The 17500-nt window shown below is 49.4% G+C and overlaps 1 protein-coding gene across 5 annotated transcripts in view; it reads right to left on the bottom strand.

The window, feature by feature from the left end:
* ralgapa1 (Ral GTPase activating protein catalytic subunit alpha 1) overlaps nt 1-17500 on the bottom strand; it is a 74541-nt gene that overhangs the window by 42235 nt on the left and 14806 nt on the right. For 4 of the 5 annotated variants that reach the window (XM_042709778.1, XM_042709779.1, XM_031580740.2 and 1 more), the window contains exons 10-26: nt 17404-17500; nt 15353-15511; nt 14964-15098; nt 14420-14568; nt 13758-13881; nt 13046-13283; nt 12550-12711; nt 8654-8866; nt 4666-4811; nt 4031-4244; nt 3653-3826; nt 3269-3421; nt 2468-2661; nt 1998-2096; nt 1537-1692; nt 1113-1241; nt 561-686 (exon numbers count right to left, since the gene is read on the bottom strand). The exon at nt 17404-17500 is cut by the window's right edge and continues 173 nt beyond it. In XM_042709778.1, coding sequence (XP_042565712.1) covers nt 561-686; nt 1113-1241; nt 1537-1692; nt 1998-2096; nt 2468-2661; nt 3269-3421; nt 3653-3826; nt 4031-4244; nt 4666-4811; nt 8654-8866; nt 12550-12711; nt 13046-13283; nt 13758-13881; nt 14420-14568; nt 14964-15098; nt 15353-15511; nt 17404-17500 — 2668 coding nt within the window. The other variant, XM_042709780.1, reaches the window with a different exon arrangement.

The raw sequence follows: 17500 nt of genomic DNA, 5'->3' as shown, positions 1-17500 counted from the left end.
CAGACTGTACCGCATGCAACTAAAACCACTGAGATGAATGAAGAACATGTGATCTGCTCATCCAGTCTAAGCCTGATGTTTCAATGGCACTCCATTTTGAAAGCAAGTTTAACCCACCTCTGACACAAACAAGTATCTCACTCCCTCGCTAACAAGCACGCACACACACACACACACACACTCAGAGCACTAATAAACACAACACACACACACACAGAAACATCTAAATGGACACTAGAAACACACTAAGCCCAAATAAACACACACACGCGCACACACACACACACACACACAGTATCTGCATTAACCACACTGTTTTCATGCAGGCCCAGGCCTCTGATCGTGTGCATTTCTCCCTTCGCGGCTCCCAGTGGGCGGGCGCTGAGGTGCATGGCATCAGCTACTTAGCCCTCGCACAGGATGGCACAGCAAGAGGCTAACTGACCACCGCCACACAGCGCGGGCGCCCACATGGGTCCATGTTATTTACCTACATCCCCACGGTTACCTTCAACATGATGTTACGCTACGGGGGCGTGTGTGTGTGTGTGTGTGTGTACCTTGACGTCCCTGAACTTGGTCATGACCATGTCGGCGGTGGTGGGGTGCAGGGCGGGCAGCTCCTCGTACAGGTTAGGGAAACACACCAGAGAGCCCAGCAGGATCTGAGCCTCCACACGAGGAGCCTGAGAGAGAGAGATGATGGAGGGAGGTTGGGAAAGGAGAGAGAGAATGTGTGAGTGAGAGAGATAGAGATAAAGATAAAGATAAAGATAGAGAGAGAGAGTGAGAGAGATAGAGATAAAGATAGAGAGAGAGAGAGAGAGAGAAAGAATGAATGAAGAGAGTATGGAGAAAAAAAAACATTAAATCCCAGAGTGAGAAGAAAATGTAACACTGAAACACCCAAGGTTTTATCATTTTCCCATGTGTGAAGCTGGGTAAGAACAGTAAACTCTGTCTAAGATGCGCGCACGTGCGTGCGTGCGTGTGTGTGTGTCTTATATTGAGTGACATCAGTAAATGAAGTCTAAGATGTTTGTGTGCGTGTGTGTGTGTGTGTGTGTGTGTGTGTGTGTGTGTGTGTGTGTGTGTGTGTGTGTGTGTCTTACATTGAGTGAGGAGCAGGAAGTGACTCTGCTGGCGGCCACGATGAAGTCCAGTGTGAGCATGGTGGCCCCGGGGAGGCCGATGGAGAAGAAGCGTGGTGAGCAGTGCTTTATGATAGTGTTCACTATGTCCTGAGAGAGAGAGAGAGAGAGAGAGAGAGAGAGAGAGAGAGAGAGAGAGAGAGAGGGAGAGGGAGAGGGAGAGGGAGAGGGAGAGGGAGAGGGAGAGGGAGATAGAGAGAGAGAGAGAGAGAGAGATTGTAATGCATCCAGGCACTGGTTATGTTGACTGATATAACTAATTATATTCATTAATAACTATTGGAAATAGGTGCTGTAGGTCGGTGTACTGATTCTATAGCATGATACATTTAAGCGCTTTAAGAGCCCACTGCATACAGGTCTTCAGGCACACACACACACACACCTGGTCGACATGCAGCAGGCCGCAGTGCATGATGTTGTAGAAGTGTGTGAGGAAGTCGGAGTTGGGCGACACGTCCTGCCTCCTCTTCATAATCTTGCAGATGAGCTTGTAGGCGTGCAGCTTGCCCTGCTTGTAGCGCTCAGTGAGCATAGTTGCCTGCACAGAGCACACAGCCATCAGACCCCACACACACACACATTTACATGAGACCACACACACACACACACACACACACACACACACATTTACATGAGACCACACACACACTCATTTAGAGACCACACACACCTACACACACATTTGGAGACCACACACACACACACACACACAGACACACACACATCTTTTTATAAAAAGACACACACATTAAAACACATATGGATTTGAAAACCTGCTGCACTGACAGGCATATCTATGAATGCCCCAACACATGTGTAGATGTTGAGACTGGATGAGCTCACCTTGAAAAGCCACGGCGTCAGGATGCGGAGTGGCGGGATCAGGTCTGGCGGAGGAGGAGATGACTGGTTGTCGAGGGAGATGCCCAGGTTGTCTCTTATCTGGAGGAAAAAACGAGCCGACACACAAGCAGCGGTCACTAAACCAGCAGCAGCTTAGCACAGAGGGCCTACAGCCAGTGACACCCAGGGCTAGGGTTCATCCAAAGAGGACAAGAAAACAGGACAGATTAAATATTGTAACATTATTCACAATTGAACCACATATACTGCTGCGCTTACCGGTCTCCATTAGTTTATGGCAGCTCAGGTAATGAAGTGTGTGCTTCAGGTTAACATCTCACAACATCTGGTGTTACTTCCTCTTTCATTCACTCCAAATTAAAATGATTCAAATGAGCACGTGTGCTCCCAGCGAGCGTCAAACCCATGACCTTGATGTTGTTAGCGCCTTTGGAGAGCGGAGAGCTCACCTTGGCCAGGTTCTGCCAGAGCTCGCACAGGTAGTCGAACACCTGGGCGTGGATCTCGGGGTCTTTGATGGTGTTCACGTCGCCCAGGATGCCCAGCATCCGCCTCCACATCACCGTGGCGACGTCAGCGTGCCAGCCGGTTAGAGAGCCGCCGGCCATCACGCTGCAGTCCTCATTAGGGAACTCACTCGTCTCTGAGAGAGAGAGAGAGAGAGAGAGAGAGAGAGGGACAGAGTGAGAGAGAGCGAGAGAGAGAGAAAGAGAGAGAGAGAGAGAGCGAGAGAGAAAGAGAGAGCGAGAGCGAGAGAAAGAGAGAGAGAGAGAGAGAGAGAGAGAGAGAGAGGGACAGAGAGAGAGGGACAGAGAGAGAGACAGAGAGATAGCGAGAGAGCGAGAGAGAGAGAGACAGAGAGAGAGAGAGAGAGAGAGAGAGAGAGAGAGAGAGAGAGAGAGAGAGACAGAGAGAGATAGAGAAAGAGAGTAACAGAGGAAGGGAGGAAGACCGAGACAGTGTGAGGAAGGAGGGGTAATGGATGGCGTGTCATCAGATAGCGATATATACCATCCACCCTGTGCATTCATTTCAGGTCAATGTGAACTCAAGGTCAACTTAATACTAACACTTATACTGAAACAATCAAAAGCAAATAACAGAGAGATGTCTAATTCAGTGAGCTAGTGCAGGTTTATCTGCAAAGGTGTGTGTGTGCGTGTGTGTGTGTGTGTGTCTGTGTGTGCGTGTGTGTGTGTGTGTGTGCGTGCGTGTGTGCGTGTGTCTGTGTGTGTGTGTGTGTGTGTTACCGAGGTCATCGGGAGTCTGCAGCACGGAGTGGTGGAGTTTCTCGTCCAGCTGCAGGTCCTTGTGTTCGGTATGGTCCGCCCTGAGTGTGGCTGGGGAGGGGGTCTGGGAGCGGGAGCCCCCCAGAGAGTGCATGGGAGAGGCGCTCTCTGAGCCTGGACACACACACACACGCACACACCTCGCTTAGAGCAACCAGGACTATAACTCAACATGGATGTTTAGAACACATGGTACTACATGATCAGATCTGGACACAGTAGCAAACATTAAAGTTGATGTGTGTCTTGCATGTAATGAGAGAAAATAACTTTGTGACGTTTTTTTATTGGTGTGTGTGTGTGTGTGTGTGTGTGTGTGTGTGTGTGTGTGTGTGTGGCACTGACCTGTGATGGTGACCGTGTCGGCGGAGACGCCCTGCTGGCTGCTGGTGTCGGAGTCTATGTGCAGGGTGGTGAGGCTGGACAGCTCCTGCTCCTGCTCCTCGCCTGTCTGAGGGCCGCCGCCCAGACTGTCCCTGTCCAGGGAGCTGCCCGCGCCGTCCGGAGCAAAGCTGAAATCTGACACACAAACTTGAATTTCATCTGATGGGATTGATTTTTTATGTGATTCATTTTACTGACAAATCATTTACATTTATTTATTTTTATTTAATTTTCTTTAAATGTAATTAATCCCACATGGTGACATCAACGTGTTTTGTTGGGGGGGGTTAAAACTGAAAATGAAGCCTTCCTCATAGTTACTATGCTAAGGCAACTTACTGTCAAACTTGCCGTCATACTGAAAGGCATTGAAGGAGTCTGATTGGCTGTCCGAGCTGATGAGGTCACTCCCGCTGGCACTGGCAGGCGAGGTCCACTCAGAGGGCACGCCGGGGTCGTCGGCGGGCCGCGTGGCGCTCTGCCGCGTCAGCAGCTCTGGCAGGTCTTTGGGAATCTCCAGGCTGCCAGGGCTACTGCCACGCCGAGTAATGCCCTGCCGAGGGAGGGGGAGAGAGGCCGTTACAGATAAGGCAGGGAGAGGAGTGTGTGTGTGTGTGTGTGTGTGTGTGTGTGTGTGTGTAGGCCGTTACTGATGAGGCAGGGAGAGGTGTGTGTGTGTGTGTGTGTGTGTGTATGTGTGTTTGCGTGTAAGTGTGTAAGCTTAACAGGTGCAGCATAAATGAAACAAAAAGCCCTACTGGCCGACAGATAGGAAAGGAGAGAGGGCTTAATTTACTGATAAAGCAGAGAGAGAGAGAGAGTGTATGTAACTAATGCAGTGAATAAAAAAAAGGACAAAGTGAGGATGGTTAGTTTTCTAAAGAGGATCTTACAAATGGAAATAGAAAATGTAAATTGTGTTTACATGTAAATGAATTGTGTGTGTGTGAGTGCAGGTGTCGTTCTGCATGTACCTGCTCAGGCGGACTCACAGAGTTGCCCCGTGGCGCTCGCAGGCGCTCCTGGATGAACTCATCCATCAGGTCGCTGAAGTTGGGGTTGCTGTTGCCCGCGTCACTCGACACCGGACGCATCTTCGGAGGCAGATCCTCCTTGTTGACTGTGGGCAGACACACAAATATACACACACACACACACACACACACACACACACACACACACACACACACACACACACACACACACACACACACACACACACACACACACACACACACACACACACACACACACACACACACACACACACACACACACACACACACACACACACACAGCTCCAAATGAGAATAAGCCCACATCAATATACACAGGCAAAATGGTGCTTAAAAGCTTGTGTTACACTTAGCTTACTTCAATAGAATGACTTTCATTACTTTAAAAGGTACAATATGTAAGCGTTGCTGTAGACAAATTCCTCTAATATATTGACAAATATTCCCTTCTGATTATAAATTTAAAAATAAATCATCATGGTTGGTCAGGATTTTTTTTATATTTGAGACAACGAAACACTTCATACTGTACCTTTAATGTTGTGAAGTTAGCAGCTAAGCTATTCTAATAATACAAGTCAATATAATTATGCTGCACACTAGTGATACCCTTGTTAACGTGTTGGGTGTCAGCTCACAAAATAATTTCTACTTCACTGCTAAATAATTATTATGACAAAGCTGAAAGTAAACAAATAATCTAAGATGCATGCAAAATGTAACAGAAAACAAATGTTAATTTATAGAAATAATGTTGCAAAATAATAAAAGTCAGCAGACTGTATAACTGATTCGAACCACACAAGCGATGCAGGGGCTAACGTTACTCTCGCATCATGCAGATCCCCAAAACAGAGAGCTATGGAGAGAGAGAGAGAGAGAGAGAGAGAGAGAGAGAGAGAGAGAGAGAGAGAGAGAGAGAGAGAGCGAGAGCGAAAGAGGGCGCATGAGAAAACAGATCGACCAATGGCGGTGTCCCCAGGCCCGAGACCGCACGGTAACGGCACCGCTCGGCCGCACCGTGCTCCGGTGTCTGACGGGGGTGTGTGTGTAGAGGGGTGTGTTAGAGAGGGGGGGGGGGGGGGGTGGGCAGCTGCGGAGGCCAGGCTAGTCCAGATCACAAAGCAGGCGACACAGAGGAGCAAAGTTAGAGGTCATTCTCTCATTGGAGGTCACTGCAGCCAGTCACCACACAGACTGTTAGAGGCAGGAGCAGGCCCAGGCATCCTTCCCAACCCAGCGCCCCCTGCGTACCGTCCACTCTCCCTGTCTCTGCTCCCAGCCATGTTAGTCTGGCCACTGCTAAGTGCCATTCAGGCTGCCATGACCTAGGAACTAAAGGACTTTGTAGCTGGACATTAATGATTATGATCAGTAAAGCAACATTTTCTAATTTAAAGGGGGTTATGACTGCAGGCATTTTCAGGGTAGCTCTAACCACAATTGCCATTGCTGTCAGACGGTAGTTTTAATGCATGTTATTGTTAAAGAAGATGTTCCAGTGCAACTAACACACAGTGAGCTGATCCCTTCACGGTTTTAGACTATTTTGCCACCAATCCGTTATTGCAAATGGGCAAATACATGTGAGAGCCTCTGCTGCCCTCTACTGGTCGTTCATTGTACGTGTAAACCACTTCAACATTCAGCATAACATGCCACAAAATGTAATAATGTTTCCTCTGAATGACCAAACCAAAAGGTAATAAAGACATTTTAGGTTGGAAGAAAGAACACTCTTGGGTACTGAGTATGTGTCTGCCTACTGTTGCAGATGTACCATATTGCATGTGCGCAGGTCTTATGAACCTGTGGGACTGCGTGTGGGAATGTGTGTGTGTGTGTGTGTGTGTATCAGAGAGAGACAGAGGAAGGGCTGGGGGAGGCAGGCATGAGGTCGCATGCAGCATCCAGGGAAGGAGGGAGAGGGAGCAGAGATTAAAATCCCAGAAGCCGGAGGAGGAAGAGGAGCAGGAGGGGAGGAAGATGGCAGCCGTCCCAGGACAGAGGGCCCCGTCGCAACTCCGGGTCTTTACATGTTGCTGTTGTTTGTTGTTTTCCAAAAGAAATTAAAAACAAAAATGAGTAAACAAACACAAAAAAAAGCTTCAAGTCAATCCGCATTCAGCCATGAAAAAAAACCTCAAAACCTGTTATTAAAAAAAGGAAGAAAAAAGAAAAACACAAGGCAGGAAAAAAAATGACAGGAGGAAAAACGGACGGCATTTTGGCTCCACAGTTGCTTGTTTTCTGTGGTGCAGCGGGTGCGGAGGGACGCCTCGAGCTCCTGGTGTCTCACCTGGGGGCTTCCTTCCAAAATAGCCCATAACGTGAGTGTACAGGTCCCTCAGGGGCGCGTCTGTAGGCTGCGCTTTGGCCACCGCGTGGCGCTGAGGGGACGCATGGCCCTTGGGTTTATGGGAGAGGGCGTGGACTACGGACTTGTACACGCCGCCCAGCAGCGCCCCCTGGTGGTGTTGGTGGTGGCGCGAGGGACTGCAGACGGAGCCGGCCTCCTGCGAGCGCGAGCGTAAGCCGCGGGGTCGGAGGGCGGAGCGGCCCAACCTACCGCGTCTAGGACCGCCAACGCCAACGCCTCCTCCTTCCCCCGCGGGACCCTCGCCCGAGACCTGAGTGGCGCCCCCTGTGGTCCCAGAGGAGTTACTGCTGCTGTTGCTGCTGCTGCTGCTGTGACTGAAATGGCCGAGGCGTTTCAGACGTGTTTTCCAGTAGGCCTCTTTGGGATCTAGGGGGTTGTGGAACAGCACTGATTCGGTGGACGGTCGGAAGCTGACGTGCACCCCACTTCCAGCTCCTCCACTACTACTGACACCACCACCACCACCACCACCTGCTCCTCCTCCACCCTCTCCACCTGCTCCTCGGGCCCGTTTCTTGGGGCCCATCCTGGCCAGCCGGAGCAGGTGGTGTGAGTGGTGTGAGTGTGTGTGCGGGTGTGAGGGCGGTTGCTGTGTGATGGGCTCCCCCTCCACTTCAGTGGCGTTCTGTCTCTGCAGGGAGGCCTCCCTCCTGGTCCCCTCCTTGCTCTCCTCTTCCTCATCCTCCTCCTCCTCATCCTCCTCCTCCTCTTCCTCCTGCTGCTGCTGCTGCTGCTGCTGCTGCTGCTCCTCCTCCTCTTCCTCCTCCTCTAGGGCTCTGCTCTGACTACTCTGCTGGGCCACTGGGTTACAGCACCCCCTGGTGGCACTGGAAGCCAGTGTCCAGTCGCAGTGCTCCAAGCAGTCGTAGAAGCTGCGCTCAGGGGCGCCTACGCCCCCCTCGTCCTCCCCAGCTGAGCTGGCGCTGCCTCTAGCTCTCCTCTCCTCCTGCCTCATTCTCTCTCTCTCTCCCACCCCTATCCCTCTCTCCATCCCTCCTCCCTCCATCCCCCTCTCTGGCCCTGCCTCCTCAGTGCTGTCGCTGATCAGGAATCCCTCCCCTGCCAACCCATCTTCCCCCTGGCCTCTCTGGCTGAAGTACTCCCTGAGTGAGCTCATGAGGTCATCCTCTCCGCCTACATCTCCCACAATGCACTGGGCCTGCTGCTGCTGCTCTGGGGCAGCGAGGGGATCGCAGGTGAGGAGGGAGGGCGGGGCGGAGGACGGGGCAGGGTGGCAGAGCTGCTCGTAGATGCTGTGCCGCTCTGCGGCGTCCAGCGAGGGCACTCTGCTGCTGGCACCACTACTGCTATTGTAGACGTCGCCCCCGACGACGCCGCCAGCAGCAGCCTGTGAGAACGGGGGGGTGCAGGAGAGTGGGGGGAGGTGGCGGTGGTGGGGGGAAGAGGAAGTGGGCGGGGGGTGGGTCGGCTCGCCCCCCGAGCTCAGTGGCTGGGAGGCGGCGGCCGCTGTTATTGGAGCAACAGCGACCCTGGGGGTGGTAGTGGCAGCGGTGGTGGTGGCGGAGGGGGTGTGCGAGGGGCAGTTTGAGGGGTCAGGGCGGGCACCTTTGGCGCGCTCTGCGATGAAGGGCTCCATGACGTCTGAGGCACTGGAGCTGCGGGGGAGGGGTGGGAGGGCACCGCTGCCGGGAGGGGTCAGGTCGGCCTCGCCGGGCGCACCGAACACCTCAGAGCAGAGGGACGCCGGGGCTGCCTCCTCACTCTGGGAGCTGTGGCGCAGACGAGGCCCGCGTGGGGCCAACGGAGGCTCCTCCATATCTGAGAGATGAGACGAGACGAGACGAGACGAGACAAGACAAGACAAGAGAGACAGACAGACAGACAGACAGACAGACAGACAGACCCAAAAAATGCAGACACATACACAAACAAATAGAAAAAGACACAGATATACAGACACACACACACACACACACACACACACACACACACACAGCAACAATCACACACAATGATAGGAATATCCTCATCCACCGAGACACATACAGACAGGGACAGAGAGAAAGAGAGAAAGAGGGAGAGAGAGAGAGAGCGAGAGAGAGAAACACACATTAGTACACTGTTAGAAATAAGGCAGGTTGTAAATGAACACAGCAGTTCAAAAATACAAAATGGGTGAAATCTGGATTCAATACAAGGTTCAGCGATATCCCACTCTGTATGCTTCTGTCAATATCTCCCAGAGGGGGGCCTGGGTGAGGTAGCTAATAGTGATTCAAACCCGTCATAAGAGCTTCAATACCGCTGTACCCAGTGCAGTCACATGCAGATGCAGCAAACACATGCTTCCACACCAATCAGCTACCAGAATAAAACACAACGCACGAAACACACTAACATCTCGGGACAGAACCAATCGCACACAGCAGCAGCAACCCTTGACAAGCAGATAACATTCCGACTCTCAACCAGTGCAGTTGGAAAGAAGAAATGCATCGACACACTGATGGCAAAGAGAGTTAAAAAAAAAAAAAAAGAAAAAAAAGAACCACTTCCCTGAGAAGCAGCTGTTTCATAACCGTGCAATGTGACTGAGGGCTATCGGCCATCTCTGACACAAACACAATGTACACACGTGTGTGATTGCAATCATGGGTTATGAGTACAGAGCCAGAGAGGCTTGATGGAGCACAACTTGGAACTCTTCATGTTGAGAGAGATGCGTTTGGTGAAGAGGCCTTAGAATGGGAGACAGAGAAGGACGCCCAGACCGGAAGACAGTCACATTACTGCAGGCAGAGAGACACACACACACACACACACACACACACACACGTGCAAGACACAATGCACGACTGGCAGTAAGAACATTTAGAGGAAAGGGTGAGCAATTGAATGGAAGGACAGATATTGAGACATGCATATATCTCTCTCACACACACACACACACACACACACACACACACAGACCATAGAGGTGAAGTGACTGAAACACACATTTAGGTACACTGATGACATATAGGAGTGCAACACACACACACAGTCAGAAGGTATACATAAGGGGGAAGAGAGCAAGCATTGACACACACACACACACACACACACAGGCAGTTAGGGCAGCAGGCGGGAGGTGTGGGGTGGGTTAGGTGGGGGGTGCAGAGGTGCAGAGACAGGCAGCAGAGGAGGCGGCTCTACCTGACAGCTCGTCTGCTAGGGGGGTGAGGACAGAGTCAGGCAGGAGAGGGTGGACAGGATGGATCAGGACAGGAGCACTTTTAGCGCTGCGGATAAGAGACAAGCTGTCGCCCGTGGAGCAGCTCCGCAGGGCTATAGCCACACGACAGAGAGAGAGAGAGAGAGAGAGAGAGAGAGGGATGGAGACGGAGGGAAGACGGAGGGAGGGGGAGAAAGGGCAAGACGGGCGGAGAGAGAGAAGGGAGAGGCAAAGAGCGAGAGAAGGCAAGAACAAGGTAGAGAGTGAAGTGAAAGAGGAGGAGGGGGGGAGAAGGTAGGAAAAAAAAAGAGAGAGAAGGAAGAGATAGATAGAACAATGAAGGTGATGATAAGGTAAACAGAGAAGGGGACGGAATACAGTGGGAAGAACAAGGGTGGGGGGTGAGAGAGGGAGGGAGGGGTGGTGAGAGAGTGAGTGAGTCAGAGAAGGAGGGAAAGGGAAAAAGGAGGAGAGTGAGGTCTAGGCAGACAGCAGTGACTGTTAGAAAAGGACGCAAGGTAGCAGGAGAGGAGTGGAGGCTCGGTGATGGGATTGTCCAATCCGCTACCAGCTGAGTGGTTTCCATGGTGAGCACAGACCAGGGCATCAGGGAGCTTATTCCGAGAGGGGTACAGTGTGTGCAGGACAACAGTGCAGACTTCATTCTTACTTACTTACTTACTTACTCTGTATCATCATTCAAAACATATCCAGTGCACACACACAATACATCTTTTTGTTGGATTTGCCAACAAGGAAAAGTCACTACATGCCAAAACAGCACCGCTAACTTGATTATGGCATAAATAGATCTTTAACCATCTACTCGATGGGACTGCATATCTATCAAATATAGTGTTGTTCTTTAAGGCCTCTCTGCAAAGACTGACCGGGAGGCCTGCACACACTATACCTTTCCAAACCAATGGCTACCACCCCTGAATGCTCATCTAAGTACAGCATTTGCTCTGTTAAGTACAGCAGCTTTGTTTCCATCCAGCTGAACAGTTAAAAAATATTGTGAAGTTCAAATGTTGTAAAATCACCCTCATTAAGGAAATCTGCGAAGACACGTTCAATATCAGGTTGCGCCAAAAAGTCTATCGGGAACTCGTTAAAACTACCAATGCTCTTATTGCGCTCTCTCATGTCAGCAGTACAGTCGGGCCAAGTTGTTGGTCTGGTTGTATAAAAAGAACAACAGAATACTGTGCAGTGTTTCTTCCAATTTGAATGGTAACAAGAAGAGCTGAAACCTTATCCCTTGTGTTTGTATTGCTATATTCATTATCCGATTGGCAACATTTTCATCACAATTAACTGCATTTATCCATTTGCAGTTGAACTTCTATCTCGATGAGTGCAGCACTTGGTGGCAAAAAAAGCTATTTTGAAACGTTCCCCTCCAACAAGGAACATCTGCATGGAAACATAGCAAGAGAGGCTAGTCTGCACCGACAGCAGAAAGGCATGTTATGCACACGGCACTCTCCGAGCGGCGGTCTACGGCTGTAGAGGTGGGAAGTCAGCACAGCTACATTACGTGCCATTGGTTTCTCAAAACTACAAAAAAAAAAAAATACAATGACCAAAGGTCAACGGGAAAGAGGGTCTGTAAGAAGCCCAGTTCCACAGAACAAAGGATGGAACATTATTACGGTTAACATTTTATTATTGTCTCCGCAGCAGTTCTATCAGGAGGCTGGCTTGTTAAAACACTTTGAAACTTAAAAAGATGACCTGGCAGCTCTGAAGCCAACACCTTGTCATACAAATTAACAGGATTCTCAGCGGAAATCAACCAAATAACTTATTAGCCCTAAGAACATATAACACATACAAAAAAAACACATTACTGAAATAAACTCACTGACAAAAGTGAATCGGAACTAGTCGCTGAACATTATAGTAGGGGTTCTGAATCCTGTTCCTGGAGCCCTATCTGCCCAGCATACCTTCTATCCACCCCTGCTTCAAGCACACCTGATTACGGCCAGAGAAATTAATGCTGTAATGAATTCTCTTGATTTGCTTTTCAAGACAGCAACTGACCAATTCAGTGTATTCAGTGTAGAGCAGGAGAACATGCAGAACAGAGGGGGAACCAAGAGCAGAACATAGAACCACTGCATTATAGCATACAGATTATATATATATATATATACACACACAACATAGAACTAGAACCTAGAAGTTGTCCTAGAGAAAACACCAGTAAAGCCTTGAGCAGGCTGTGAGTGGTGCTGGGTAATTGGGGCATGGGCAGTGATGGTGCTCCGACACTCACCCACGGTCTTCTGGCGCACGATGCTGCGGGCTTTCTCGATACCAGGCGACCCAGCCGTGGTGGCACTGCGCTGGCGCATGGCTGCCTGGCCCGGCAGGTCGCGACTCCAGCCCTTAGAGAAGGAGCGATCTACAACCATCTTGTGGCCCTCGTTGACGCCACCTAGAGGATAGGAGTCCGAGGAAGGCAGAAGGCAGAATACACAGTATTGAGAATTTTGTGAAATACGAGACTCAATTACACAGATATTTTAAGGTTCCAGTTTTTTCCAAGTCTCCAACTACTACATTATTTAATTAATAATTGTTTCATAATCATGCATCATTATGTTTAAAGTTCATTAAAAGCCATTATGATAAGCTGTGAAGCAGTTGTAAAAAAAACCTATACCTCCAACACAGGAGAAACATTGCTGCTGCATGCACACAGCAGGCCATTTGAGATTCCCCAACCCCAAAATCCCACATTTCCCATCATGCCCTGGACCCTCCCTGACCTTTGCCCTTGTGCTTCTTCTGCTTCTGCTCGCTGAGCTTGTCCAGGGGCAGCTCGTTGAGGTCCAGGCTGTACAGGTGGCGCGCCAGCACCTTGGTGAGCGTCTCCATGGTGAGGGACCACTCGGTGACCAGCTCCTCCCAGCAGGTGAGCGAGGAGAGCACGGCCAGCAGGTCGTCCCACAGCTCCCGCGAGATGTACACGTTCAGGTTTCCTTTGATCCACGCCACAATCAGAGTCTGCGCACCGATTTAAAAACAGGAGTTACTTGCATGTTCTACAAACTTACATCTAGATTACAGCGATAGCAATGCTAGACCGCCAGGCTCATAAAATATACAACTTCTCAGTAGAGCGAGCTTTGGATTCAAAGTGTCTGCTTGACTGATAATTCCTTTACTGGTGTTTCTAGACTAGTTATTTGAGCATTACTTGTGCATTTAAAAAATATATGGTCATTCAAAGCATGTTTATTGTAATGGCTCAAGACCAAAAGCCATTATGATTTAAGTGACTCTGCTTGTCTGTTGTCTCTCTTAATAAAATCCTTGGGAGTGTGCTTAACGGCCACTCTATATGCTTTTACAGTAAGTATGCTCCTGGCAGGATTTCAGCCAACAGCCTCAGCATTGCCTGCACTGTTTGTCTGATGGAGTTAAGAAAGCTTGATGTAGAGAGGAGTTGGGAGTTAAGAGTAGGGGGGGAAAGGACACCTGGAAGATGGCCCCCGCTAGCCGGCCAGAGAGGGTGGGGCTCCTCCTGCTGGAGGCTGTGACCGAGGGGGATCTCTTCATCACACACTCCGTTACCCGTAGCAACACCAATAAGATCTGCTCCCTGTGAGCCAAACAGTGAAGAGAGAGAGAGAAAGAGAGAGAGAGAGAGAGAGAGAGAGAGAGAGAGAGAGAGATAGGTTCTTCATTTGAGTTTTTTTTAAAGAGCAGTCTACAGGCTTTCCGGATTCATGGGGAGGCGGTCTTAGTCATCCAGCAACCTAAAAACAATATTTGTCAAGATGCATTAGAGATGGGCACTGTAACTGCAGCTAATAAAATAGCTTTTTAAAGTTTAATCAAATAGGATTTTGTGACCATTTTTTTTTTGCACTTCCCATCATTAGGGGACTGGGAATTTGGGCGACTCTTTAGTCAGTTACACTTTAAGGATGGAACAGCGTGAGACATCAGTCTTCAGCAAGTGCAATGTGCATCGGTTCAGATTTACTAAGCACATTAATCATGTCATGTATGAACATGTTATCAATGTCAGTAATTTCATAGGGTATGACATTATTCTAATCCATTATTCTATTCCATTATTCTATTCCATTATTCTCATTATTCTGTTCCATTATTAGGTCTGTGTGCTGCATTACCAGGTTTTCTGGTCCATGGTCTCGTGCATGACCAGGCTGCGGTAGATGTTGAGCACGCGCTTGCACATGTCAACATGTTCCTCCAGCAGCATCTTCAGCTCGTTCGCTGGCTCCAGCAGGAACACGTTGGAGGAGTTGGTGATGAACACCTGAGAGAGAGGAGAGGAGAGGAGAGGAGAGAAGGAGGGAGGGAGAAAGATGGGGGAAATCATTTAGCATTATTGGAAAAGTGTTTTTTTTTTTTTTGTGTGTTCACGAAATTATAAATTCTTATGATAGTGTGACAATGCCAAATGTGTATGTGAACATTTATCTGTAGCATGACCTTCCTAGTAAAGTGAGTGACTGTGTGTGTGTGTGTGTGTGTGTGTGTGTGTGTGTGTGTGTGTGTGTGTGTGTTGGTGTGTGTACCTGAACTGTGTGTATGTGTGTGTGTGTGTGTGACTGTGTGTGTGTGTGTGTGACTGTGTACCTGAACTGTGTGTGTGTGTGTGTGTACCTGAACTGTGTGTGTGTGTGTGTGTGTGTCTGTGTGCGTGTGTACCTGCAGTGTGGCCTGCACACCAGCTTGGACGCTGACCTCCAGCCCTTCGCCCTCACAGCTGTTACCTCCTCTGCCCTGGGAGCTCCTGCACCAACTCGAAGTCCTACTGTGACCAGACCCCTTCACCCCCCTCTCCTACAACACACACACACACACACACACACACACACACACACACACACAGAGTGAGAGAGAATAGATTTTTCTATTTTGCTATTTTGACATTATATTCCAGTATATTCCCAACATATTCTACTGGCAGTTCCGACATCAATTTGGCAGTTCAGGATCAATTTGACATTTAGTGACAAAACACACAAACAGCGTGAAGTCATCTCCACCCCTCTCCCCCCCCCCCGCCCTACTGGCTTTGAACCTAGTGTCCGCACCTCCTCGTCCTTGTCGTCGCTGGCGGAGTTCATGAGTGGCCGGTGTTCGTCCTCCTGCTCCTTCATGAACACGGGCTTGTCCTCCAGGGCGATCCACTCCTGGTAGACGCGCACCACCTTGCGCATGGCTGCAGCCTCGCACATGGGCAACAGGAAGGCCTGCGGAGCACGTCACATCGCGTCACACCACATCACAATGCAAAGATCAGCAGCATATCTCCATCGTGAGAAAAAACACCACTGAAGATTCATCTTTACTGACAGAGAAAATGGTTTGTCAGATATATATTGGAGAGGGACAGGAGGACGGAGGACAACAAGAGGACAAAGGGTGTGAGGCAGATAGTGGAGCTTTTATTCTACTGTGTTCTATTCGACTTTTATTCTGCGCCAGGTGTGTATGGAATGTCTGCAGTGGCTGTAAGTGAATGAGTAAATCTAATTAATCACGACTATTCACAATTGATCACTGGATGATCTGGGGTAGTCAATTGTGACGCTTGTGACTTGTGACATCAACACGGCCTGCCTGAACACTGACTAGACTAACTTATCACACACACACACACACACACACACACACACACACACACACACACACACACACACACCCCACACTAATGGTGAATCTATCTGCGGTGTCAGAGTTCTCGGTCAGCCCTGGGTTAGCCTCAGCCCCAGGGCCTTGGCTCTCTCTGCTTTTCTCTTGGTGGTCCTTGTATCCATCTGAGCACAGCCTTCAGCGCAGGGGAAAAAGGAGAGACCACCCCCAAGCAGAACCCTAATGTGTGTGTGTGTGTGTGTGTGTGTGTGTGTGAGTGAGTAAAGTATTTTCCTCTGTGTGTGTGTGTGTGTGTGTGTGTGTGTGTGTGTGTGTGTGTGTGTGTGTGTGGGTGCGGGTGCGGGTGCGGGTGATAATAAAAATAACAATTTCCAAAGATTTTCATCAGATGTGCTCTGGTTGTCAGGAGGCTATTTCCAACCCAAAAAAATCTAAAACTTTCTGGGCAAACAAAACAGTGGTATGGGTGAGTGGTTTTGGAGAACGTATGAGTATGAGTATATGAGCACAGTATTGCCCCGATACCCAATAGAGGTATCAGTATTAGTGCATCCCTACCGCGCAGCCGACAGCACAGGTCATCTCATTCCATTAGTGGAACCGGTTTACCAATGTGGTGCATTTCCATCATGAGTAAATACAGTTATCCATCAACAGCACACTTAACAAAGGCCACTGAGTAATTATTACTGTGTAAATGCACATTAAAAATACTTCCTATTGAGTGGGAGAGTTCCTTAAACAGTCTATGGAGGTAAAATGACAGCACACTCTGTGGTTTGTTTTGAGACAGAGGCGCTTCTGTAAAAAGGCAACATCCATTGTGCGCGACTTCCTCAGTGAAATGGTAAACTTCCTCTCTTTCTCTCTTTCTCTCTCTCTCTCTCCAAGTGAAATCTGCAGGGGTGCTTGTCCTCTGTGCTACACTTGTCCTCTCGTTCAAAGCTGAGACACAGCAGTGCTCTTCTATTGAGGCCCTGTAAGGTTTTGCCCCCATATCGTAGCCTGAACGAGCTGACGGCTCTTCAACGCTTCAAATACCACAGCTAGACGCTAATCTATCACTAATGTGTCACATTGGTGGCAATGGTTTCTTTTTTATTTCACATAAACCTGAGAAAGACAATGCATAATAATAAGCCTTGCTGTCGACATGTCAGAATTAGCCAGTAGGCTACTGGTCATCTGTCTTGCTTTGCCTTAGAAGGGCTCCCCATCACATCATTTTTACAAGTCCCGCTTCAGGAGCACCCAATTAGATATAAGCTCCCAAGTTAGCCCAATGTAACCTACATCTACCTTCTCTTGTACACTCAATTAGTGGACACATTTATCCAAACCAAATTACAATTCAGGTATGATGCAGTTAATGTGATTGTCTGTGAATAAAGCGGCGACCAACGCAGTCACAGGTTCCACACAGAGGGTGAGCGGGCTGTCCACCGCTCGTGTCCACCTTCCTGCAGAAGCCCCCCGCCGGCCCGCTCACCTGTCGGAAGATCTCGGTGATGAAGTTGACGTTGGTGCGCGAGGAGCAGAGGACGCGGCGCACCACCTCGATGTCGGTGAGGTGCTCCTCGTCCACG

The sequence above is a fragment of the Clupea harengus genome, chromosome 14 (genome assembly GCF_900700415.2).
Source record: "Clupea harengus chromosome 14, Ch_v2.0.2, whole genome shotgun sequence".
NCBI classification, from domain to species: Eukaryota; Metazoa; Chordata; class Actinopteri; order Clupeiformes; family Clupeidae; genus Clupea; species Clupea harengus.
Note: the sequence above shows the minus strand (reverse complement) of the source record. Positions and strands in the feature narration are given on the sequence as shown.